The sequence below is a fragment of the Scomber scombrus genome, chromosome 11 (assembly GCF_963691925.1).
Source record: "Scomber scombrus chromosome 11, fScoSco1.1, whole genome shotgun sequence".
In the NCBI taxonomy this organism is placed as follows: Eukaryota; Metazoa; Chordata; class Actinopteri; order Scombriformes; family Scombridae; genus Scomber; species Scomber scombrus.
The window spans coordinates 5,215,090-5,242,855 of NC_084980.1; the positions used below are offsets into that span (position 1 = coordinate 5,215,090).

Below are 27,766 nucleotides of genomic sequence, written 5' to 3' on the forward strand. Positions count from 1 at the left end.
AATATCTGTTTTTGTTAAAACTCAATATATTTGTTAACCTATTCCACTAGAACCTGATCACATTTAATTTTGCGCTTGCAGCTTTCTGCTCGTCCAAACTCTCCATAAAGACACAAAACCCTCATTTAAATACTGCTGTCTCCACCCTGTTGCACCTGTTTTCATTTACGCAGTTATTTTTAGTAGATCACCCGCAAAACGCACAATCTATTGCACTGTGCACACAATTTAGTACCCACTATTTGGGATCTTAGTAAATCAGGCCCTTAGTTTCATGTGTGATGGGAAACAGTTGAATGTTCAAACATTTAGCATTTAGACATTTTTGGACACATTCTATCTTCACTGCTGTGTTACAAAATGAGGCCCAGCAGGTTTAATTGTATAGGACCTTTCAACAACAAGGCAATTCAAAGTGTTTTATGTAAGACATAAAAAGGCACAAGAGAGATCATTGTTAACCAAGATGGCTCCCTTACATACTGTTTATTGTCCAGTTTTCACCATTGGACTTGACTGTGAATGCCCAATGCACAAGATTTGTATTCCTAAAATAGTTAAACTACTAGAATATAGTGACCCAGAGGTTAACTAAACTACTGTGCACAGGGCTCTGCTAAGCACTGAAGTGTATGACATTAAAAAGCTTTTCTTTGCAGGTAGGGATGCATTTCCACTACGACAATGTATATGCGTCCTATCAGAACTCTGAACTCTGCAGTGTCCCCCAATACAGAAACACCAACTAGTTCACAGCAGGGAAAAACGACTTTTAGACATCAAGTATGTTGTCTCTTATAAAGATGATTTGGCAACATATAACAATAATGTATTAAACAGTGTTCCATTATTAAACACAGCAGCTATCTCAAAACAAGGTATTGAGGAGTCTTCACAGTGGAAAAGCTTACTGTACCAGGTCACTCTGACCAGAAATGACTGCAATACTGCTGGTTAGCAGCCAAATATATTTCCTGCCTGCTAAAATGATTATAGCTTATCTGACATCAGCCGACTTGATATATATTACTATACAGACAATGTCACAATGACAAAGCTCTGCCATTAATGTTGTACAGTTGTTCTGAATGATTGATTCAAGTTTGTTGATCTCTCACTGGATCTCTTTTACATGAACTGTAATGCCATCAATGATATTTTTCAATGTTCCTGCTAAAAAACATATATATGTTTCATTTGAACAGATAGACATTTGCTGGTCCCGGTTAATTTGTTTTAATGGCTCAGTCGTCTTGGGACAAAATAAGATGTGTTAAAATGTTGATCTATAGAACTTAAAATGAAATGATTGGATAGGAGTTATGAGTAGGTCGCAGTAGATTCAGCCTCTGGGTTTGCAGGATGTCCAAATGTAGGTTCATGTATATATTTCTTTAAATATATATATATATATGTTACATCTGGTATTTAATACAAACTACTCTTGCAAAATGCTATATAAAGTTTCCACATATATATATATATTGTATTTGAGTAGTGACATGATTTTGACAGCTAGTAATTAATTACTGTTTCCCATAAATCTGTCTATTGCAAGCATATCTTTTCTGAGGTAATTTTTGGAATAACATTCATACCTGCAATTAGAGATGGTGGTGTCTTGGTGTCTCTCGCTCTCATAGCTCAGGGAATCTGTTCAGCTGGACGTCTTTTACCAGTTGATAGTATGACAGCGGAAAAACAGTCGTCGGCTCCTTGTAGCTCACTCTGCATACAACACAGAAAAAGACCTTAGTTGACCTAAATAAATACAGCTGTAGGCAAATAAAAGGTATCCCACAACAGTAGATACAAAGTACTGACAATTCTGTCCATCAGCCTAAAAAAAAAAATTAAGTGTCATACAGCTGATGTGTTAATTGCCTGTAAAGTTATACTGTCACAGCATGTAGTCAGTGAGGATTAGTCTGGTCCAGGTTACTAATCTTTAAACATGCAGGCTCCAATGTTACAGTAACACATACATGTTTGTTTCTAGAGACAGGCTAGATGCTAAAGCTAGCTTACTCCTAACAGTAAACTACAAATGAGAATCACACACCTCCATTGCAATAATATCAGCAACAAATATAATATGATAGCCACCTGGTACCATAAAGTCATGGCTCACTAATGGCGCTTTTCCACTACAGTTGTAGCACGACTCGCCTCGACTCGGCTCGCCTCGGTATGGCTCCACAACAGATCTTATCCATTACAAAAAAGTACCTACTCAACGTGGGCGGGGTCGTCATAGCACGGCTCCGTGAAACTGCCGTGACTTCGTTTTATACGCGACACAAAACAAACAATGGAGGACATGGAGGCAGTGGTGTACTTGCTGCTGTATGAGGCTTTCTGTCACACACAAAGCAAGAAAATTGAGCCGTATGGCTATAGCGCTGCTGCCGGTATTTAAAAATGCCGGGTTTGATTCTGGTGTGGGACGGCTCATGACTCTTCCAGCGACAACTACCAATCAGCGGCCAGCAGTGTGTCGACGTCACATTTTAGTACCGGTGTCGTGCCAAAAAGTGATCGTCTGCCAGAAGCTGATTTGTGGCCGCAGGAGCGCGCACAGCAGCCCGTTGAGCGGTAGCGCTATAAAACGTCTAATTTTCTTTTGATTAAACGGTCATAATATGCATATACAAACAATTAACACACAATAATAACACATTATCACAACTGTGGCCAAAAGTGTAGTTTGTAGCGAAATAAGGCATGGCAATTACGTGATAGACATGTCTCTACAGTATGTTTGATTTATGGGTGTGTTTTCAATAAAGAAATGATCACTTTTGCAATGATCCTCGTGACTCTGCATTGTTTTTTATCTGATCTGGGCCCTACGTAGTATTTGCTTCCCATGTTTGGATGTGTTTTGTATATCTAATATTATTGTTTATTATGAAGTGGAAACGCAAAAACAACCGAGGCGAGTCGAGTCGTGCTGGAACTGTGTAATGGAAAAGCGCCATAAAGTGCTAACAAGATGCCAGTCTGTTCTGTTAGTCTTGTCTAACTAACTAACACCTTGTCATTTTTCACATGGGTTATGTCCTATTCTAGTATTGCTCTCGACTGTAGAATGTTTTGAAGATTCTCCTTCATAGCACGTCTTTCTGTAATAAATGTTGTAATTCTAGGCCCAGTATAATGGTGCAACATTCTCACCTTGAACAGGCTGTATAAAAGGGGCTTAAGCAACGTTAAAGCTAACAATGCAGACTCAGTTGTTAGCATGCTAACATAAGCTAGTTAGCTTTGCCCAGTGAGCTCATAAAATAAACAGACTTTGAACATTATTTGAACATACTGTTAAGAGTTGTAACGAAGAGGGCTTTGTTACTAGTGACTGATGGCTTTGGCATTGTAAATATGGCACAACTGGGTCTTTGTATTAATGTCACTTTTAACCAAACAACTTAATTAAGCACTTTAATAATGGCACATGGCACTTTCATTCTGATAGTTGCACTTTATTAGCAGTTTGCACATTGCATATTTGCACATTGATCTTTATTGAATGTGTGAAGCATGTGGGTGAACGGTTTAAACCATTGGGGAAGTGATGAGTTGTGATTGATGTGTGTTGTCTTCTGCCAGGTGCGATAATCGGCTTCACCTGAGGGAGAGAGGGAGTTAGATTATATAATACTGTGTGTGCACCTCCAGTGTTGATAATTGATAGACAACAGTGAAAATGTTCAGCTTTATCTCATCAGACACAACATAAATGTGCTTTAATATTGCAATCTAAAAGTGTGTATTAGTGTGTTAAAGTTGCTGCCTGTGTTTGAATTGTTTGTGTGGATTCTTACCTGTCCTGTTTGGTGTCTCCTCAGAGTGTTCGGTTAAGAGAGTCCGCGCGGCTACGAACACCAATTTAAAGGTTCCGGGAGATACCAAGTGTTAGGATAGGAAGAGGGGGGTTTGGTAGTTGGTGTATATATGTATATTTATTGTAGTGGGTTTGTGTTTATTCTGGGGAGGAGTAAATAGCAGTACAGCAGTAGGGATACATATTAGGTAAGGGTAGTCTGGTGATATTGTCTTGGGTGGTTAGCTTTGAGATAATATCTTTTGTTAATAAACCTGTGAGTGGAAACATCCAATAAAGTAGGCCAGTGATGGTGTATAAAAGGCGCCAGTTTCCGTCTGTTCTTGTTGCTGGCCAGGTCTCTCATCGGTGGTGCTGCGATGCCTGTACCATTGTATGTATGTGTTATTTTGGTTTTTGGTGAATAAACACCCATGATTTGGTGCACTGTACCATCGCTTTCGACTGCTCTTTTACTGCATTGTCCAGCCGCTCATGGTCAATCTAACAAGAGTAAAGTTATCAAAGCTGTAACTTTACATTAGTGAATTAACATTAACATATTGAAAAATCTACCATTAATAACTTCCGTAATGTTATGAATGACCGGTTCACTCTTTTCTTCTCGCTGGGGTTTTGACTGGAAGTAATTTTTAAATCATTTTTACACTCATTCATTTCTTTCTCCTCCTTGTCCCCTTAGGGGCTCTGTACTGGATACTTTTAGTTATTTTGTTCAAAATTAAGGCATGGGACTGATTTTTATCAACATTTTATTTTAAACCCCTGATCTGCTCCAAAGTTATTGTAAAAAAATAAAAAAATAAATAAATAAATAAATCAGTTTTTACTTATCAAAAGCTACTTTTAGACTTGCACATTTTAGGTTTCTTCATATAGAAGACTGTCTATGCATCTGTATCATTTAATTACTGGTCAAATATATGCTCCTTAATTACTTCTGACCTGAGTATTCATAGCCATGTCTGCAAACTATTAGATTCTATCAACATCACATAAGAGACAGAGGAGAAAAGCAAAATTTCAAGGTCATGAATAGCATTTACAGCCGGTAAGCTGATAGAGAGGATATGGTTGGAAGCATGACTTTAGCATCCTTGCAGATATAACATCACATGAACATGGCATGATTGCAGCTGGAAGTGTTACTGGCAGGCATTTAAGTGCCCATACCAATCAGAACACTGAGTCGAGATGGGGACACAGGAAGCCACAAGCTCGGCTAGTAAATGATTTTACAAAGCTCAGCTTTACATTCAAACATCTGTATGTGACTTTATTTCATCCACCGCAATCCCATTACACTCTTTTTAATACTGTGTGGATGATTGCATGTTCCATTCAGCTACCATAAATCCCAACTACTAATAAAAAACCTGACAGTGGCGATGGATGATACCGTATTTTATTCATTATTAACATCAAGCTGCATAGCCACAATACCCAGTTTTACACATTTGTAGATCTGTTACTATGTGAGTGCTCATGAGGGGGGAAAAAGTGTATGAAAATTGAAGTTCAAGGACAGGTTCACCTTTTTTCTTAAAACAATAGTCACGTGCCGAAATTAACCTTTAAACCTATTTTTCTTGCTGTAATCATTTCTCCTGTTCATACTGACCATTAGAAGATCCCCTCATAATTCAATTACAATGTTAGTTATGGAGGACAAACTCCAAAGTCCTCCTTTGTAAAAATGTATTTAAAAGTTGATCTGAAGCTAATATGAAGATTCAGTTGTCCAAATGAGTCCAATGAAGTAGATATGTTTCAACGTTAGTGTTTTTAGTGCCAAAGTCTCTCTTTTTGTTACTATACTTCCACCACAGCTCAACAGGGAAACACTTAGAGGGAATTTGATGCTAAAAAGACTGTAAATGTGTCAGATATCCAGTTGATATTGATATCCACTTATATTCACATCTACTTTCAAATACAAAATGACTGTGTGGACACACTGTGGCTTTTGCCCCCCACCACTTACATTGAAAGCATATTTAAAGGGGATCTTTTGTATGAACAGGAAAATGATTCCAGCGAGGAAAACCTCTTCCAGTGTTCATATGGATTCCTGACTGTTGTTTTAGGACCAACCAACCAATCCTTTTAATGGGCCTTTTTCTTTTTTTTCTTTCTTTTTTTTTTTACAGCAGACAATTTGGCAAACACTGGTGTAATTAAAAACACCATTAATTGCTACATTACAGCACAGAGCTCTTCCTGGAACGGGCCATCGTTATGGTTAGATGCACCTGTGGTCTCTTGGCTATGACACGGAAAAATGTCTCTATTATATTATTTCATTCAACTGTCCCAGTAAGCCATGACAATGTGACAGGGAGCCAGTATGATGTGCAATACCAGGAACCCAGCCAGCTAAATGGAATTCAATGAAATCCATTCATTAATTTCATTATGTATGTATGTGCTCTTCATACTGCAACATACTGTGGCCTACAATAATTATACAATCAGGGCACTGATATCTTACACTTTCACACTTTACTTTCTTTTCTCAACATCTTGTTCCCCAACATGTGCAGTTCAAAAAAATAATAACTAATTAATCTCAGTCCAGCGTTTCAATTGATTGAATAATTCATCCCTCAATTTGTACAAATGACAGAAGAGAAGCTTTTTAAAGTTTTGTAGTTTTATTTGCGCTTCTCAAGGTTAAGAATTAGGAGTCGCCGTTTTATTTATTTAATTTGATATTCAGATGAGATGCTCGGACAAGTGAGAGTGAAAAAAGATGTGCACTGTTGGGTCCTCTACACCTTGCTGTGTGCGTGTGTGTGTAGCTGTTGCTGTAACGGTTTTTTTTTTTTTTTTACTTCATATTGTTTACTCTACCTTCTTAGTGCTTGTTTCAGCACCCCCTTTAAAAGGCTTTCCAGTGTCAATTCAACACAGTTTGTGTCTGTAGTGGTGACACCAAATATATAAAAGGACAGACAGTAAGTTTTATTCATCAAGTACATCTACACCATCAATTAGGCAATTATGTATGAACCCAGTCAAGTGTCCACACCATCAGAAAGGCCAGGCAATCTCAGATGCTCAGTAGTGTTGCTTAGTGATGATATGCAAGTCTGCATGAGAGGGCAAATTAAATTACAACTGATACTGCTTTTGTTGATGTGACCCCAGGGCATAGTGGCTTGCATGTCCTGTTGGTGATCCAGGCATGGCCATTACACATCGATTTGAACACTTTATCGATCAATTACAGTAAACGGGTCAAAAGCATAAAAAACATACAGCTGTCACCCTGTCAGTGGATTCAATGCTATATCTTCCAACAAAAAAAATCATGTGATGGATTGTAGCCTATGTGAGAAACAAGAGGCGTTTGTTTCCGACACTGTGAGAGCCCGCCGGTGGATCACACCCCCCCTCACTCTCCACTCTCACTCATCCACCAGGCTGAGAGAGAGTGAAGCAGCCAGAGAGAGAGAGAGAGAGAGAGAGAAACCAGCGAGGAAACGGAGCGACTGGAGATGGCGAGCATCAACATGGGGCCGAGACCGCTGCTGCTGAGGCTGGCTTGCTGGGTGCTTCTGGCCGCCCTAACGGTCAATGTCCGGTGTCTGAACGGCGACGAGGACCAGAGCCAGGACACGGAGTGCAAGATGAAGAGCGTCACCGTGTCAGCGCTGCCGTTTTTGAGGGAGAACGACCTGAGCATCATGCACAGTCCGTCGGCCTCCGAGTCCAAGCTGCTGTTCTCCGTTAGAAACGATTTTCCCGGAGACGTCGTGGTGGTGGACGACCTGGAAAACACCGAGCTGCCGTTTTTCGTCCTCGGTGAGTTGTCGAAACACAGCCGTCTCCCCGGTTCATTAACCGCTAATTGAGCAAATGAAACCTCCTTTACTATTTATTATTACACCCGAGCATCTGTCTTACTAGCTCAGGCCTTTGCTACATACCATATACGCTACTCACTGTTATTAAACACATTGTGCCACATATATAACAACCATGAATGAATATCTAACACAAGTAGCTGCTTTAACATGTTATAATCAGTCAGGCAATGGTCGATAATTAGCCTAGTGTCTGTTATTGGTAACACAGTGGTGCTACAACATCATTTAGCACTTCTTAGTGGAATAAAAAAAGGCCGCTTAGCATCTCAGTGCTAACACAATTAATATGTTTTCTTTTAATTATAGCCAGCTGTGTGTTTAGTAGTAAAAGCAGCGGTACTTTTACGCCGTGCGCACATTCCTGTGTATTTACCCGCTAGCTACATGTGTAGCGCCACAGACTTGAATGTAGCCAAACTCCACTCACTTTACTACAACTTTTGCGCTATTCTGTTTCTGTTGTTAATGCATCACTTTGCGCAGGTTCCCGTTTAATATGTGCTGCGGGTGATTAAAACAAGGCATTTCACACTTTTTGTGTAAGCTTTCTGGTCTTTTTAAACTAACTTTACCCAAGTTTAGACCGAAGCAAGCTATATTTACTGGGTGTTAAAGCACCGTTTGAATAACAGCGAGTTTGGCAGAGAGGAGTAAAGTTTGCATTGTGGAAAGTGTGTTTGTCGCTGTCCGTGGTGCTGAACTTAGTCCGCGGTGCTTCATGAAAAGTTAGAGCCGCTGGAGCTACTGTGAGACACACTGAGTAACTCTGTCACCTAGTTTAGTCAACTAAAGGTGTTTGTTTTAGGGTTTTGTGTTATGTGGGTGAATTTGGCTTTGTTCAGTTATTTAGTGTAGCAGTGATATAAGCTGACAATCAACTAGAAAGCAGTGGAAAAGGTATGTGAGTTAGTCTGGTAAGTGTTAGATCTAGAGAGACTCTTTTGGCCATGTCTGGTAGGTGTCTGTAGTTGCTTACTTTATACTTTCACTTAATTTGCATACTGTACCTTTCTTTTCCTTTAAAGTGTCTTTTTTATTATTTTGATGTGTCAGATGTGCATAAGCAATAAAGTGTCTTAAAGTAAATAAAAAAAACCTTCATGTTCGAAAGTTGTCACATACTGACTTGGGACTCTTGGAAGATTTGCCGGTGAGCTAGAAAGAGATCCAAATAAATCAAAACAAATCAAACATACTGAATATTTTTGCAGAAATCAACAGAAAGACTTCAAGTTTAGCCTACGTAGTTGTCACATTGATTTCAGGGTGGCCTGTTGCTTTCAAACAGGCATGGAAGTTATATAAGTTTGCAGATTTTTTTATGAGTAAATTATGTATGGTTTTATTTAATTTATGTGGAAATTACACATGTTTCTGGCATTTTTGCCTTCATCAGACAGCAGAAAGTAGAGAGCTGGCAGGAAATACGGGGGAGAAAGTGGGGGTTGACATGCAAGAGAAGTCCCTGGCTGGACACAAGCTGATGTTCAGCATCTTAAATGCCTTCACCGTCGCAACTCCCCAGAAATTTGACTGTGCTGTAGTTGTACAACACCACCCCTGTGAATTCAGACCAGTTCACTGTTTTACTCGCTTTGCTTGGAAATCACTAGCATTCAGAGTTTTAACATTGCACAATTCACTGAAATAACTTGCCAGGTGTCCAAATTAACACACACTAAGCACTTGGCTAACACAGCAGTTGGTAGTGTCTTACAATTCATAAGGTTCTGGAAAGCAATTAAATCTCAATGAATCCAAAGCAAGCCAAATTCACGCTAAAAGAGCTTTGTTATCCTGGTGAGACAGGAGTAGGACTGATTTGGCATTAGCACCAAGGATCGGTCTTAAATTGATACCCAACCATGGCAGAGCTAAGCTACAACATTCATCAACACTGTCTGTATTTGAATGTCTTTCAGCTATTGATTTAATATTGGGCATTTTCAGTTTTCCCTATATGTAGCCACCCACTACTAATACTGTATTTACAGTAGACAGGTTAGACATCTCAGAGGAGTGGGCTTACTGGGGCAAATGAAAACACAACTGATTCTATGTGTAAAATGGTTTTCTGTTACAGGGGTTGCACTGGCGACCCAATGGGATCATGCTCAAAATCTCACATAATTGAAGTACCACACAGTTGTTTACTATAAACTTTAGAAAATCAGACTTTTAGTGAAATAAGCTCCTCCACACATGTTTAACACATATAAAAAGTTTCTGATATGAATAAGAAGTTGTCTGATATGGTTTCTTCACAGAAAAGTTTAGTCATCCAGTTAGAAACTCTATATCGACCTCATTTAAAAATCCCAAATTTATTTTTTTTAAATACGCCAATGTGTTTTTCATCCAAATATCTTCGACTCAGATTTAAGGTGAGCACAGAGAAACTTTCCACCTTCCATCAAAAAAAAACTACTCATCACTGCACCTACATCACTCTGCACAGAGAAGATTACACACTCAAGTGAAGTAACAGTAAGCAAAATACATTTTTCAGCAGAGGTACTTTAAACAACAAATTCAAGCACAGATATTAACTTTAGCTGCACGATTGGCTGTGATGGTCTGATGGTCCTCCTGCTGTCAAAAACAAAAACCTGCTCTTAAATATAGCATATATTCAGTCACTGCTGTTAATACAAGCCTCTGCCTGTTGTTTTTATTAATACTGACACTGTATTAATAAATCCTAATGATATCCATCCCTAGTTTCAATATGACACCCCAGTTTGGTACTGATACCAAATGGCACTTTCTTTATACTTTGATTTTAGTCATTTTATTGTATTTAATGGTGTGTTTTTTTATTTCGATAAATCGGGTGGGCCATTATGTCATCCAATAGTAGCTTCTTGTCATTATTATCAGTATCTGTTGTCTGGTAAGTGACATGAAATTGCAGTACACAAATGCCAGAGATGTGTTTGAGGTCATTGGTAAGTATCATCATTAATATGCACCAAAGGCCACTGACAAGTAGGTCTGAAACTAACTATTATCTTCATTATAGATTCATATAGCAATTATTTTTTCAATCAATAATTTTTTTAGTCCAGAGTCCAGATAAGGTCTTTAAATATCTTGTTTTTTTCCAACCAACAGTCTTAAAGCCAAATATATATCTGTTATTTGACTAATTGCTTCAAGCACAAACTTTGCCAAAGGACCCTTATAGAATATTTTAGTTTAACCCTTTTGTTAAGCAACAACAGGTGTTAAAAATATGTGTGAAACCTGTGGTAGTAAGTTGCAATGAAGTTGGTTTAAAAGGTCTAACACAGAACTGGGTGATAATATATACCCCCCCATAATTAGGGGTGTGACGAGATCTCATGCCACGAGATCTTGCAAGATTAAAATGTGACAATCTTTCACGAAGCAGTATCCAGGGGAAGGCATGGGGCTGTCCCCTGAATACGGCCCCATGCCGTATTACATACTTTTTCCATTTACTAAAACTGCTCAGTGCATCAGTGTTAACTTAGAACTTTGCCAAAAAATATTAAATCTATAAGGTTTTTAATAAGTAAAAGGAAATATTTGAAGATAGGAAGGAAAGGAAAGAGGAGGCAATGAATTTGACTTGTTCAGATGAGTTTTTGTCTCTTTTTTATACTCCGGGCTACATACACATTTCATTTGAGATTGAAAAAACTATTGAGGTTTGATACCCAGACCTGGCAGGAGACACTGTTAGATCAAGTACATGTACAGCAGAGAATTTAATGCAGATGTTTGGAATGTTTGAAGATTAAACATTTAGAAGTTTGTAAAACATTGTAAAACCCAGCACGAGTTCTGCAGTGCTTTGGAAAGCCAGTGTAATCATTTATTCAGCCGGTTGTCTTTGTCAGTTTGAGCAGACACTGCAGTATATACACTGTTATGTATACGTCTGTTTTAATTAACAGACATATGGACGTGGGGAATAGTTCTATGATGGTCCCTAATGACAGTTCCGCTATTATTGAATGTTTACGCCACGAGACTGTCAGCTTTCTGAATACTTTGAATAGTTCATTTGAAAAGGCCTAATTTAGACAACGGTTAATTCATTATGGGGTGGAGGGAAATAAGCTAAGGCAAATAAATGCAAAGCACAACAGACCTCTTAGGACTGGTGTTGCATATTAATTAGTTTGAATTTGTGTCTGGCATTTTCCTTATGTAGCATTCTACTCTGGGACAGGAAACATTTAATGAAAATTCACACTGGGGAGACCGACGCTGAGTACTAGCATCCCTGCTACCCAACTATGAACACTTGAGAAGTTGCAGACTGTTTATTTATTTATGTTTCTTTCTTTTGTTTGTAGTTTGATTTGTTTTGCTGTCTGACAAAACCTCCTTTGTGAAATCCAGGTGCCAGCTTTGAATTACAATCCAGAACTTCCTGCCTACATTTGATGCAGTTGTGTATATCTACGGAGTCCTCCTAGGGTCAACTGAGAAAAGAAAGATCTAAATGTAAATCCTTATTCTCAGTTTAGAATTCTGTGTGCACGCTTGATAGATTTTGCTCCCATATACGTAAAATGTGCCCTCGAATTAAGAATCCATGCCCACGCATTTACTTCTTGTTATCACTTCTACTACTTCATTACCTGTTTATACAGTTGCTGATTGCTTATAGTTGTTGACTACTGTTAGCTGACTAATAGTTTAATAATTTACTGTTTATAGACTGATTATTAATGATTAATATGGGGACATGAAATAAAGGATAGACAAACATGGTATTTCTGGGTTAGTGCGAATTATCATATTTGATAAAACGCCTAGTTAGGGTTGCTAAGCTACATTTGGACAGTCACTGCTAGGGGGAGGGGTTCTGAGGGCTTAAAAAAATAAAATTGGGCATGGATTTGTAATTCAATAGCATTGATTATAACTCATGTGCACAGATTTCTAAACTACAAGTACAAATTTAGACATGGATCTTTTTTTACTCAGTTAATTGTATGGTTGTGTTGTTAACAAGCAGTAATTACATTTAAACTGGTGTTTCAGCAGCACTGTGATAAAACGCCTGCTGAATGCTGTTTCTATAAGCAACTCTGTTCAGGTGGTGCTAGGGATTCTAGCCATCTCATTGGCTGTTTGAGTCTGCAATAGTTTTCTTATGATTAATGTCGTACACGATTCCTCTCAGCATAATCATTGTTATACATGGAGCGTGGGACATTGTGCCAGGTGTGAACACATACTGTAGGCCAACTCAGAATCAATAATGACACAATAACTACAGAACAGAGTAAAACAGATGATGTGATCAGACTGAGGAGCATGTTACACTATGTACCTCTAACTGGGAAGTTATCCCACAAGCACCAGGAATTTTACTGGAATCAAGTGTGTGATGTCTCTCTTGTTGCGCCGTCTCTGGCAAGTTCATTCAAAAATGTGTTTTTCTCCCTTTTTTCCCCTTCAGTTGCATGTTTGAGCTTTACTGTGCGGAATGATTTATGAAGTTTCAGTGTTCTCATTGAACATCTTATTTTAAAATGTGGGCCTACGAGCATGATTCATGACATTATTACTAGTCTGGAAGCCAATCGTGGACCAATATTCAATTTACTCTTGAAGCATCCAGTGCACAAACAGAATGGAAAATGTACTTTTCAATGAAAGTAGAAGACATCTTGTCTCCAGCATTTAAACCTCTGTGATGAAATGTATTTGCATATTAATAGATCCTTGAATAAAAGGAGAAGAGGTAGGTGTCATTTGAAGGATTTGAAAGTGGTAAATATACTTTTATTGTTGCAAGCAAGGTATTTTTATACATCTTAATACATGTCTGGAGGGGTTCTTTAAGAACATGTAATGCACAATGGATTCAATTGATACTTGTGGCCATTGTAGGGGTTAAACAGAACACGTGGTCTTCACTGATTTTCTCCATTAATAGTCCTAAAATGTCTTGTTTGTGTTTTTACCAATCAGTCCAAAAGACTCAGATTACTGTCATTGAAAAGAAGAAAATAGTAAAAGTGTTTTATAGTTTTTATTGTCAGTTTATAAACAGTGACATTTGTTTCCATGTATTTTCATTGTGTATTAAAACTTCCATAGAAACGTCTTAAACCACAGGAGCAATTTAAGAAGTTTCTATGAATGTGTTGATACTTTTTTCCACCATTTAAATGCAACTGACATGAATTCAACCACCTTTCACATAGTAATATACTGTATGTGGCTCATCACACAGCACTTTCCTTACCAACAGCAGTCTCACGTCCTCATCCAAGTCTCATCAGGACACTTTATCCTCAGCTCACCCTCCCCAGTAATTATTTGAGTTTTTGAAGACCACAGAGACAGAGATCAGAATCTTTTAAAGGATGGACTCAATGTTCTAGTTAATGGCGAAAACCTTAAAGTTCCATGACTCATTTTTAGAAGAGAGTAGTAAAAAAAAAAAAAAAAGGAGGATTCTTGTTAATGGCCATGCTTTGATTCTTGTATTTTTCTTGGCACATCAACCTCTTTGAAGTAACATCATTTAAAGAAGTGTTTCTGGTTTATAAATGCATTTGTGTGTGTGTGTGTGTGTGTGTGTGCACAGAGGTAGTTTGGGTGCAATTTAAATTCCACATTTTTTCCACCTTTTACAGTAGCTCACATTTTTCTCGCCGAATTGCTTCCCTGTGAAGCATCTAAGAAGCAATTTGAGAGGGGGGGGGGGGATTCTGTGACTGACAGTAAATTTCAGCCGCAGGATTGTAGCCACTCGTTAGTGTCAGAGAAGCACGGCTAGGTTATTAGAAATTTACCCTTTTGGTGTTGTGTCATAAATTGTGCAGGAGGTGAGGTAATAAAGTCGCCCTCTGGGAGAGACCGGAGCTGTGTTTGCTCTGGCGGTGATTTGCACATCTGGGCCGGAGGCTCGGAAAGGAAGTCAGCCCCTTTAACTGCCTCCCATTCAGGACAGCTTTCTGGAACAATCATTTGGCTGGTACAGTTCAGCTCCGTGCCATAGAAGAGTTCATTTTGTTGTCAGTGAATTGAACATTAAACTTCAGTGTTGAGTGCATTGTGGCTGCCTTTTAGAACATTTTAAACTATATTAAATCTGACAGGACTTCCAGAGTTATACTTGTGCAGTTGTGGATGAAGATGTCCGAGACCAGTTCAGGAATGTGAACAAGAATGTATTTATTCCTGCAGTAATGAAGTTGGACAGTAATGATAAGGTCAATGAGAAAGGTGACACTTGACAAGCAAAATAAGACTTGAGGTTATGACAGTTTTTTGCCTTTAATTGATATATAGTGGAGAGACAGACAGGAAATTTGGAGGGAGAGAGGGGTAAATGACATGTCTTAAATGTTTTAAATTAGGATTTTAATGTGGCACACCTCTTATGTGTGACTCTCGATTAATTTGCCAATTGTTCCCTAATTAATTGATCGATAATTTGGTTATCGAGTAATCATAGTTATTCCTCAAGCAAAACTGCCAAATATTTGTTGGTTTGATCTTCTGAAATGTGAGGATTTTTGAGGATGTTTTTTGTCAGCTGACAGTAAATTGAATGTCTTTGTGTTACTGAAGTATAAAACAAGCAATAAGAACTTGTCAACTTGAGCCTAGAATGTGGAGTTTATACAATATTCTCACAATTTATATACAAAAATCAGCAATGACTATAATTTGTGGCGGTCATTAGGCGATATGAGGGGGGATACCATCTCCCTTGTTAACATGCCACCCCCCCCTCTCCATCCCCTTCTAGCAGAGAGAGTGCAGATGCTGTGGGGTTATTCAGTAGTCTGCCTGACTCATTGATCCTGTTTTAGAATCTATGGCCCCAACCACAGCTCTGAAATATCAGAAGCCTGACTGTGCTGTGTATTGATGAATCTAAAGCGCTGTCCGTGGTGCTGAAGCAGCACACTGATTTGTAATTGTGGCTTTTTCTCTCAGTTCTGCCCTACTGTCAGTTGAATTTTGGATCTATAATATTCTCTAAACTATACACCAGAAAAACTAAATTCTATAATATATTGTAGCCTATATACTCTATAGAGTTGTGTCAGCTTCATGATCAAAGTGACTAGTAGCAGCTAGTGGTTGCGGAAGAGCAAGAGGATCATAGAGATACACTGCTGGCTGTAGTACCCCCCCCCCCCCCCCCCCCCCCCCCCCCGTTAAAATTAACAAGTCACCTACTGGTTGTAGCCCCAATTTGGTGTGTAATCAGGCTGCCAACTAAAAATTAAGGACTAAACCTTCAGAGGAGCTGCAGATATGTTAATACTCAGTTTACTAGTCAAGTCAAGTCAAGCCAAATTTGATTTATTAAGGGCATTTCATACACAAGGTAAACTCAATGTGCTTCACAATAAATAATCATAATAAAATAACTAACAACACAGTGCAAGTGTAAAACAAGATAAAGAAGTCCAATCAAACACACACAAACACACACACACACACACACACACACACACACACACACACACACACACACACACACACACACACACACACACACACACCAAACCAAACACTGTCATAAAAAGAAAAGTTTTTAACCTGATTTTAAAAGTGGCCACTGATGTGGCACCTCTGATTATTTCAGGCAGGGTATTCCACCTGCGTGGGGCATAAACACAAAAAGCTGCCTCTCCTTCCTTAGTTTTTGTGCGAGGAATAAATAGATTTCTGCTGCTTCTGGATCTGAGGGTTCTTGCTGGTGTGTAACTGATGAGCATGTCTGTTATGTACTGAGGTGTGTGGCCATTTAAAGCTTTGTAAACCAGGAGGAAGACTTTGAAATCAATTCTCGTTTTGATGGGTAACCAGTGCAAAGATTTAAGAACGGGAGTGATGTGTTGATATTTTTTAGTTCCAGTGAGAATATGTGCTGCTGCATTTTTAATTAGTTGTAACCTGTGAATATTGGATTTTGGAAGGCCAGTGAAAAAGCCATTACAGTAATCTAATCTGCTTGTTATGAATGTGTGGATTATTTTTTCAGAATAGGATTGTGACAGGAAACTTTTTAGTTTGGAAATATTTTTGAGATGATAGAATGCTGTTTTTGTAACATCGTTGATATGAGTTTTGAAATCTAAATTACTGTCCATTATTATTCCCAGATTTCTTGCTGTAGATTTGCTCTCCAGAGACAGACAATTGAGATCTGCTACAATTGTCTGTCTCTGAGCTTGTGCGCCAAAAATAAGTATTTCTGATTTGTCTTTGTTTAGTTGTAAAAAGTTTTCTGTCATCCAAGGTTGATATCGTTTATACATTGAGTGAGGGACTGTATGGGAGATAAATCATCAGGATATAGTGAAATGTAGAGTTGCGAATTATCAGCATAATTATGGTAATTAATGTTATGTTTCTGTATGACATGTGAAAGTGGAAGCATGTAGAGATTAAAGAGCAGTGGACCAAGAATTGACCCTTGCGGGACCCCGCACATAATGCACGTTTTGTTAGAGGAGAAAATACCAAGGGATACAAAAAACTTCCTGTCTTGTAGGTAGGTTCTGAACCAATTTAAAACTGAGCCAGATAGGCCGACCCATCTTTCAAGCCTGTCTAGTAGAATATTATGATCAACAGTGTCGAACGCAGAACTGAGATTGAGTAGTACAAGGATGGATATTTGTTTGGAGTCTGTGTTTATATGTATATCATTTACAACTTTGATAAGTGCTGTTTTAGTGCCTTGGTGAGGACGAAAACCTGATTGATAAATATCAAGAACGCTATTTGAGGTAAGATCATTTTTGAGCTGAATCTAAACAGTTTTTTCAAGTATTTTGCTGAGGAATGGTACATTGGAGATGGGACTGTAATTAGCAATGACACATGGATCCAGATTATGTTTCTTCAGAAGTGGTTTGACTGTTTTAAGTGATGTGGGAAATATGCCTGATTGAAGCGACCAGTTAACGATGTCTAAGACCTCAGCTGCTAAGCAGTTAAAAACAGATTTAAAAAATGTAGTTGGAAGAGGATCCAGGCAGCAGGTAGAGGACCTGAGCTGACCAACAATATTACCAAGTTCTGTAAGATTTAGACAGTCAAAGTGCGACAACACACATGGAGTTCCTGGAGAAAGGAGGGAAAGGACGGACGGGTCCATTTTTTATTCTTTTGTCACTAATATTTTGCCTAATAGCAGTGATTTTATTTATAAAGAATAAAGCAAATTATACTATCATATATGACAAGCACTTGAGAAGCAGGAATAAATGAATGTTCAGCATTTTTGTAGCATTTAATCAATTATTAAAATTGCTGCAGATTGCCATCAGTTCATTGATGAATATAATTTCAGCTTGTCTTAATGGTACTGTCAGTTCCTCTCTATTCTCTGTGGACCAACTACAGGAAACGTTTCTTCACACAGTAACATATAAATACAGTGTATAGTAACAAGACTTTATTTATTTATTTATATTTTAATTAAAAAGCATTGCATGTTTCTGCTTAAATGAACATGCATACTCAATAAATGTCGAGAATAATCTGCGCAAGACACCATCATGAAAATATGCTGGTAGCATCTCCTCCACCGAGTCTTCTCTGTATGAGTGAATACTGATTGGCCGCTCCCTGAGCTCTGGATGAAGAGAACACCATTAATGAAAAAAAAATGGTTGAGAAAAACATAGTGTGTACCCTCATTTAATATTGCATTTAATCCTTGTCCAGTTGCGTGTATCACTTTGAGTCACCCAAAGTGAATTCAAGCTTTTTTCTTATAACTCCAGTTCAGTCACTGTAATCCAAACCAGGCTTATTCGTCACACTTGTCTTAACCCATATTCTGTTAGCAGCAGGGAGGATGCATCCTTGCTGCAGTGCTGCTGATACAGTTGGACTTGTTTGGAAAATCAGTATTGATAACTGTTGGCAGGAGTTTTACAACATTGCCAAATTCTGACAGCGGTTGCTGAAGAAGAATTTCGGCATGGCAGGGGACCCTGGTGTGAAACAGTGTCCCCCTGAGCAATTAAAACTAGCTTCATACCCCCCCAACCTCCACAATTATAATGAATACGTTACAGAGACGTGTAATCACAGTACATGTAGGATGTCAGAGACACTTTCTGGGCTTAGTGGGCACACAACTCATTTATTAATTGGATTTTTAATGCTGACTAAAGTGCTTTTTCTCAGTGTATGGGAGTTAAATAATCACAGGCACCCTTGGCACAGCTGGAGGCAACACTGGTCATCGCTCCTCGCTTAAAGGAAAGCTCTGGGTTTAAAGCCAAGATCTTATTTGTGGCCATTATTCTCATCAGTAATAAAACATTAACTTGACAAGTGTCATGCTGAGATTGACGGACTTTGTAACTGAGCTAAAACTTTATAATGATGAACACCAGTTATCAGATGGTCAGACATGTTTATCATCACCAGTAATGGCCAAAACTACAAAAATCTAACAATCCATGTCAAATTGTCAATTCATGAATTAGTCTGTTGACAAATGATTAACCACCAACTATCATTTACAAAGAAAAAGTCAAACATTTTTGGCATGGCAATGGTTCCAACTTTACAACTTTCTTTTCATGTAAGATAGGAGCGGAGCAGGTGGACCCAAATGCAAGAGATGGAAGGCAGGGCTGCAGAAAAGGGTTTTATTCTGGAACTGACGAAAACTAGACAAAACTTGACTAAACTAGATGGCAAGTCTTGACAAAACTTGACACGACTTGTCAGTAAATTGATTTAAGAAAAATGAACAAATGAAGCAATATAATCATTAGTCCTGCTCTGGATAGGTTTGGTCATTCAGGCCTTTTGTCATTACAGTTATTAATAAGGAAACCTAGTTCTAAAGTTGGAACCAGTTCTACATTTGTTAGATCCGGGGTTACTTTTTAAGGTTGATTCTTTTATCAGTACTTGAAGAAATGAGCAAGTGAGATGAGTGGAATTAGAAAATATGTTTTTGGTTCATTTCCTCTGTCCTCTGCTTTCTGTGTGAGTTTCTGATGAAGTGAAATAGAAAAAGTTACATGAGTTTAAGACGTTACCGTAAATGTAATATAAGCTAATATAAGTACCTGATTGACTAGCATTAACATGTAGAAAAGCCACATTTACTTAACTGCTTTGTTTGCAGTCTTCCATCCACTGCCAGTATGTTTTTGCCATACTGTAGCACTAATTAGGCTAACATCAAATGCTAACATGAAAGCTGTCTGTGTCTAGCTGTTAAGCTTAATTAGCCATATGTCTTATAAATTGTTGAATTCTTTTAGACTGGCTGAGATTTTAGGTGTCTTTCCAACGAGATATGTGACTTTTCTGTTCTCTGCAAAGAATATTGTGTTATATTTTCATACTATTACTTTATATTATAAATACCTTAATCTCCTTACTCTAATCTGTTCAGTTATGTGTGTATTTTTTGCACAGTAATACAAGAGTATGGATTGAAAGTACTGATATTAGTATAAATAAAATCCTAACAATACCACATCCCTTATCAATAAGGTTATGAGACTACTGTATGTTAAACATGGCTGGTAGGCTTTATCAGTGCACACAGAGCAGCTTCAATCAAGTTACTGGGTTGTTATTCAGTGGCATTGCACATTTATGCGATGCGACTGCAATATATCCCTTCTATTGACAATCGGCTGCGTTGCCACATTGCATTATACTACTCAGAACAGTGAGTCATTTGATGTAGGTGCAATATGTACAAGCAGGTGCTGCTGTTATTGGGTTTTTTAAAAAAAGCTATAAAGGCTGTCTTGTATTGTACAGAGCTGCGAGCAGTCATATGTGACCCCCTGGAAGAACACACACATCTGTTGTCACAAAATGCTTACTTTGTTCATCTATGAAAGCATTTACGCCCTCTGATTTTGACACCTGTGATATAATATGCTGTTTTCCAGCATATATTCACAGCTTTGTTACTTTTTAAATAGTGCTGAGTGCAGCACTCGTCTATAATGTGTTCATAATAAAAGAACACAAAGGATTCAATCTGTGGTTTTGATTTAATGTCGGTGATCAAAACGTGTCTACTCATCTAAATTAGTGTAAAGACCCTTATCCAATTTAACTCTGATTGTTAAGAACTTTTCTGCTTTAAACTTGACAAAAGAACACACACCTTGATTAGAGCGTAACCTCGACAGGTCAGCACATTCTGTAACGTTCTGTCATCAAGGACTGCAGACTGCTGCTAGTTGAAAAGACTTCTAACCCGCTCATTAAAAGCAGTAATTATCTTCTTAAACTGCTGCTTCAGGTGTTTGGAGCTTCTTATCCCACACACTGTGACTAAACAGCACAATGGGCACTACAGTACACAAGCACTGTTTGAAGCTGCTTTTAATGTTTTTTTACTACAAATGAATTATAGTGGTCATGCATAAACTACAATCATAGGTTTTTTTTTTCTTTTAGTGTGAACAGTGACCCATCTGCTTTGAACAGTAAAGTGACAGTTGGTTGTTCTGGAGTGTTTTCTTCATTCTGGTAGTGCAGTGACATCCACGATCACATACAACATCAAGTTATTTTTGCCTTTTTCATTCTTTCATGTGGTTATGAGTTCTTTAAGCAGTAGACACAATAAGTATATTATCCAGCATATGTCATCCACTTTAGCACTTTTCCTAATTCCTAATATACTATTATATAATGATACCATTATAAATGTTTTATACACACACACTTTGTTCAAGCTCCAAGAGTAGCTCTTTCATTTCCACCAACACCAATTTAATTTAATTTAATTTTTAATTAAATTGTTAATTGATTGTTGTTTGTTTCAAAAATGAAAAAACAAAACAAGAAAAACAAAGTATTTTGTCATTTCCACTAGTTCTGTATTAAATAATATATGTAGAAGATTGTGCTGTACATCCAGCAGCCCACTCTTTCACAAAAAGTAAGGTAGAACTTCATGGCTGTGTCCTAATTTCTAATTCCTAAAATATTGTTACAGTTTAAGTTAGTATAAATGATTTATTGTCCATTTTTTTGCACCTTAAATACAACACATAAAAAAACACTTTTTCACTTTTTTACACAAACACCAATTAAATTAAATTAAATTAAACTGTTGATTAAATTGTTAATTAATTGTTAAAAATTACAACAACAAAAAAGGAGGGTAGAACTTTTTCACTGTCCTGATTCTTAAAAAAAGATATTGTTACAATTTTAGTCACTATAAATGTTTTATTGTTGTAGTTTTATTTTTATTTTTATTCAGTGTGAACACCCCAAATACAACTACACACTTTTCCCCTCACTTTTTTCAAGGTCCGAGTTCCAATTCAAAAAGTATTTTGATATATGTTGTCATTGTCACTTTTGCTGTATTATATTACATATGTAGAGGATTGTGCATCCAGAAGCCCGCTCAGAAAAAGTAGGGTAGAATTTCTTGGCTGTGTCTTAATTCCTAAGATATTGTTACGATTTTAGTCATTATAAATGTCTTATTTATTTTGGTTTTGGTGTGTAGAGGATCGTGCCACTCTGTCACAGAAAGTAGTGTAGAACTTCTCGGCTGAAATGTAATTCCACACAGTTTTCAAATTTGTTCAAGGTACAGTAAAATCATCACAGCAGAATAGATAGAGATAGCAGCTTCTGTGTCAGTGAGGTGGAATTCACAACTCTTTGAAATACCTTCACAATATTCAGAATTTCACATCCCTGAATTCTCTTAGGATTGCCTGTTCCCAATTCCCAGTCTGGATCCTCATCTAGAAATACCAGCGGGATTATAAAGGGTTGTTAATTTCTGAGAATATTTCCATCGGATGTCGGTTTGGGGATTACGAAAAGTTACTGTTACCGTTACTGTAAATTCACTATTCGAAGCTAGAATGTCAAAATTCTACATTGATTTAGTGGGAATTCAGCTGTCAGCACTGTGCATTCATCTGTGTGCAGACATATCTCTGATTTATCTTCATGCTCTGTTGTTGAGTTTAGCTTTGGGCTTAAGTTCTGCATACATTCAGGTATCTGACTGATTGTATTTGGGTAAAAATGACTTAACACAATGTACAAACCAGATCAGCTACATAAACTTCTATTTGGACAAATAACAGTGTTGTTGTGGAAAATGGTGGTCGCCAGCAAAGCCCTTTTTGAGTAACCTGAACAGTTTTTTCAAGTATCACATTTAAACATTATTCTATCAAGTTTCTGTTTGAGTCCTCTTCAAAGACGATGAAGTGATCTGATTAAATCAGTCAGATTTGATGCCAGTCCCGTATTTAATTTCTTCTTCCACTATTCATCCCTTTCAGATATGTCTATAAACACTTTTCAGTATAGTACAACCACCTTTTCTTTACTGGCAGTTTTAACAACAACTGAAAATGTATATGCTTAAAAAGTATGTTCCAGTACATATGTATATTTATATACACTCACCGGTCACTTTATACAGTAGAAAGAGATGCAGAAAGAAAAAAGGAATATAGCAGCTAGTGAGTGGTTTCCATGGCAACATGATTGGGTGCTTAGACAGGATTTCAAAAGGAAGGTTGCATTTTTTATCTCCACAGCAGGAGAAAACAGGAAGGAAGGAAGGAAGCAAGAGACATTTGAGGTGGAAACATGAACTCTGTACAGTGCTACAGTCTGAGTAATGATGAGCACTAACCCTAACAGACTCACCATAAACACGTTTTTGTCTTTTTTAGGGGGGGGTGGCGGGTAAACAGTATATGCCACATACATAGAAGTGGTTTCTAAAGGCTGAGGTTCTAAAGATTTATTTGAGAGTTGTAGTCATAAAACTGTAATAAACATTGTGTTTCGATTAGGTGCTGATCAGTCTACTGGCTAGCAATGTGAACCCAGATATGTAGAGTAATCCGAAGTTTTATGTTTCAAATGTTCAGTATGGATCCCCAGCATTTAGGAAGTTACCATGAATTAGCATAATCACCTATATGGACAATATTTCAGCAAATGCTTAGCTGATTTGGACAACATTTGAGTGGTTTTGGAGGTTATTGAGGATGCTGAATCCATGTCTGACAATTTGAAAATTCAAAATGGCCTTTAAACCACAAGTGCTCTTCTAAAACATCTAAATTGACTGAAACCAGGAAAGGGCATTTTTTAAAAATCCCATTGGGCTGATTTTAATGAAGTTTCATTAAAAGCTTAATTAGCTAATTAATGCGAATTATGCTAATAATGCAAATTGCCCAACATATGCAAATTAACAATAAGCATTTTTAGATTAGCATAAAGTGGGCTTGTCTGTAAAGGGAGGCTCATGGGTACCTACAGAACTCATTTTCATTTAGATATCTTGAGTTAAGAAGTCAAAAGAACCTTCGAGAATGGCCATGCCAGTTTTTCTCTTGCCTATATTTAGCCTAACTTTGGAGCAGTATTTAGTCCCCTTCTCGACAAGCTAGCATGATATAGTTGGTACCAATCGGTGCCTGAGTTCGTTTCTTATGATACCAGTCTATACCATACCAATACCATATTCACTCTAGCTTTAAGACTGAGCCTGCCTATGAAAGACTGTAATGTGAGCCGAGGGCACAGATGTTCCAGTGGGTCTTAGAGAGTTGAAGTATGAAACATGAAATCATAGAATGTTGTTCAGCTCAGGGACAACTTCGTCACAGTCCAGGGACAGCATTAAAATTGTGTTGCAGTAGATGAAAATGTGTTTGATATGACAAAATATCCAGTGACATTTTTTGCAATTTTGTGCTATGTATTTGTAGAGCATGACTGAAATCTGATCAAAGATCGAGTCTGATCAAAGACCAAGACCGAGCTTTAGAAGCCAGTGTTATGAAAACCTTTCGGTCACTACCAATCTGAAGTAATACATGAGTAATTCTACTCAATTCCTCTGTGATGAAACATTTCCAAGACTAATCTCATTCCTAATAAAGACAGGTTTCGGCGGAAGAAAAAAAAAGCCAAGCAAATGAATAAATCACCAAACAGCAGCAACATAAAGACACACTCAGATACATAGCCAGTTTTGTCAGCTCCCTCAGAGCTTGTTGATGTAGTTTTCAAAAATAGTATTGCTGCCCACATGTGTTTTATGAAACTGTCGGACCTGGAGAGATCAAGGGAGAAAGGAAGTGTAATCTGTATGCAGGCTCACAGAGGCCAGTGGGAGAGGGCTAGGAGCTGTACAAACAGTCAGACTCTGGCTAGAATTGTTTTTCATCCTTGTTTTAAGATTAGGGTGTAGTAATTTATGGCGCACCATGAACAGACCGCCTTTGAGAGTTCTTAGAGCAAATAAAATGAAAGATTGAGGAATCATGTTATTATGTGCACACACAAGAACGCCGAAATTCACCCACGTAGAAAAAAGGGAGAAAAACCCCCCTCCCCCAATGTTCTCAGATTAGCTGCGGTTAAAGGAGACTTTGCGGGGGAAAGTTCTCGTGGTAAGAGCATACTAGTTCGTTGGTTTCCCTCTCTGATGTCCTGATTTCATCACCCCGGTAAAAAGCAATACATCTTAATTTGCTACTGTTATCACCGGCTGGCCTCGATCTGTCAGTTTCTCAACCTCTGGGAAAGGTGTTGCTCACAAGAAGGACATTCGTTCAAAGGCATTACGGCATTCCACCACTCATTTTTTAAAAGGCCGGTTAGTCGTAGGTTTGATTGAAATCCGTAGAGCCAGTTTTGATTCTCCTGATGTGTTCGAAGGTCTTTGGAGTAAGAACTCTTAAATGTTCGACAAAACTGAACTTTGATGTCAGAAAAGATTTGATAACCATTTCTTAGCGGACTTTGATCATCTTCTAGGGATCAACTACACAAGGGGAATAAAAAGAACTTAATTGAAGCCTCGATGTATTTGTCTTCATTAAGTATACATATAACGTGCTTTTATGAGAAAGCACTCTAATATTCAATATTAGTAGCAGTCTGATGACCAGTGCTTTTACTTTACTCACTATGACTAATGTTACACAGGATAAACTATTAAAATTCCACTACAGTTAATTCATTTCTTTACTTTATGCTAAATGTGATGCACTTAAAGGAGACCAAAAACTAAGAAAATGAAATAAAAGTGAACATAAGTAATACAATCTAATATATAATAAAATAGTTAATAATTAGTACATACCAATGTTAATGTCAAATGTATACTTTTTACTATTGAAATAGGTTGTAACTAAAACTACTCAAAAGTTTGGTCAAAAATGGCAGAAACCTGTGAAAAAAGACAAGGTGACATCATCAAGTTGGCTGTTTTTTCTAGCCAACGGTCCCACATCCCAAAATAATGAATTTATAGCCACAGCAGTAAATCCTCACCAATGACTGGCTGGTACTGGGGACTGTTCTTTTTTTTAACTTTAAAAATGTACTTGTCTTGTGGCTACTTCAGCGATCTCAGTGATAATACATATCAACGTATATCAGTTTAAATATGCATGTCAGTTATTCTACTATATAGTTTTGTTGATCATCTCAGTTGTCAGTTGTGGTTTTGTGTGGATGTGTGTTTTTATGTGTCGTTTACTTTCTTGGTATCTGTAGCTACTTACTGGCATATCTCAGTCTCCCTTTGGCATCTGCTGACCTCATTAGGTCAGTCTCTCAGCCTCAGCCTGGACCAAGAGAGATATGGTTGCTTTAGAACATCAGTCATAGCCCAATATAGGACACAAACTTATTCCTATTGGCTTTCGGATTTTGAAGATACACTGTTTTTATTCAAACCTGGGTCAAAAGTGAAGGACAAAAATGAGCATTGTTTCTTTTCAGTGAGGTCTTGATATGTTAAACCTGGCACGTTCTTAGACTGAAGTGGAAGTTGAACTAGGTTGAGATTTATATCTGAAAGAAATTTTAGCAGGCCAATTTCAATTTTTTTCAATTTTAGATACTATATCAATATATAATGATATTATATATTATATAGTATAATATGAATTAATATTGCATAGGGTTTTGACCTCCCTAAAACTTTCAAACTTCTCTTGAATAAAACTGTAAAAAGAAGATTTTCTCTCTGTGTGAGAGCCGACACCTTACTGTCATTATGTCATGTGGATGAACTTTATGATGACCTATGTCACACTTTGATAGAGTCATGTACCATGGTCTCCCAGTGTTCTCCCACTGCCAACAAAATGGCCTGAGTTCTCAAAGACTGATACATCTTGTAATGTAGCATCAATTGGTACTCTAGCCTAATTTTTAACATTAACACATTATTTCCACAAATCTCATCTGCAGAGCGTACCAGGCCTTTATTGGAAGAAGCAGGCTTATATTAGAGAGAGGCCTTTATTTCTAATTATATCTGTTTGATAAGTGTGTTTGCTCATAGTTTAGTACAATGCCTCCTTGTTTTCTTATCCGTTTCTGTTTTGTTTCTAGTATATTGTCTCAGAAATAATCACGTTAATTGATATTATTGTCATTGTCATTGAAGATCATTTTTTTGTTCCACTGATATAATGATAATATAATAGCAAAATAATGTAAGGGGCATGGGAGTGGAGAGTGGGTGCTACATTTCTGTAAAAACACAGATTGCCATTATGGTTGGTGACAGAGAGTTATTTACCTTTAATTCTTCTGCAGTCTCCACTCAGGAGACACAATGAGACACTACTTCCTTAGCCAATGTGACATGCATAGTCTCTTAGCTGCTAATGTGACATGTGACAATATTGAGATTGAGGTCATGTCGATCTCATGTTTATCATACAATAAGTCCATATATAGACATGATGATAATTGATAAATACGTTATTGTACAATAAGTCTGTGATTATTGTGACAGGCCTACTCTGTCACTTATAGTTAAGTTCCATTAATAATATTTTGGCAGTACCACTTAGCTTTAGCATGTGGCTAGCATACACAAGGATGTATGCTCGCTGGCTTAGCCGTTTTACCCTGGTTACCCTGGTAACCCATTCTCATTCTCCCTCCCATTACTGTGACAGTCAGTTAGAGGGCTACACATGTACACATAGAACTGGAGTTACAGCCAGGTTACTACTATTCATGCTTAACTGCTTTGTACATTATATATGAGTCTGTA

General features: G+C 37.7%; 1 protein-coding gene across 1 annotated transcript in view; it reads left to right on the forward strand.

Annotated features, from left to right (window-relative positions):
* Window positions 1–7,344: 7,344 nt before the first annotated feature.
* The window catches only part of astn1 (astrotactin 1), a 395,016-nt gene continuing 374,594 nt past the window's right edge, over window positions 7,345–27,766 (forward strand). The window contains exon 1 of the mRNA XM_062428582.1: window positions 7,345–7,651. Coding sequence (XP_062284566.1) covers window positions 7,345–7,651 — 307 coding nt within the window. The remainder of the gene's footprint in view (window positions 7,652–27,766) is intronic.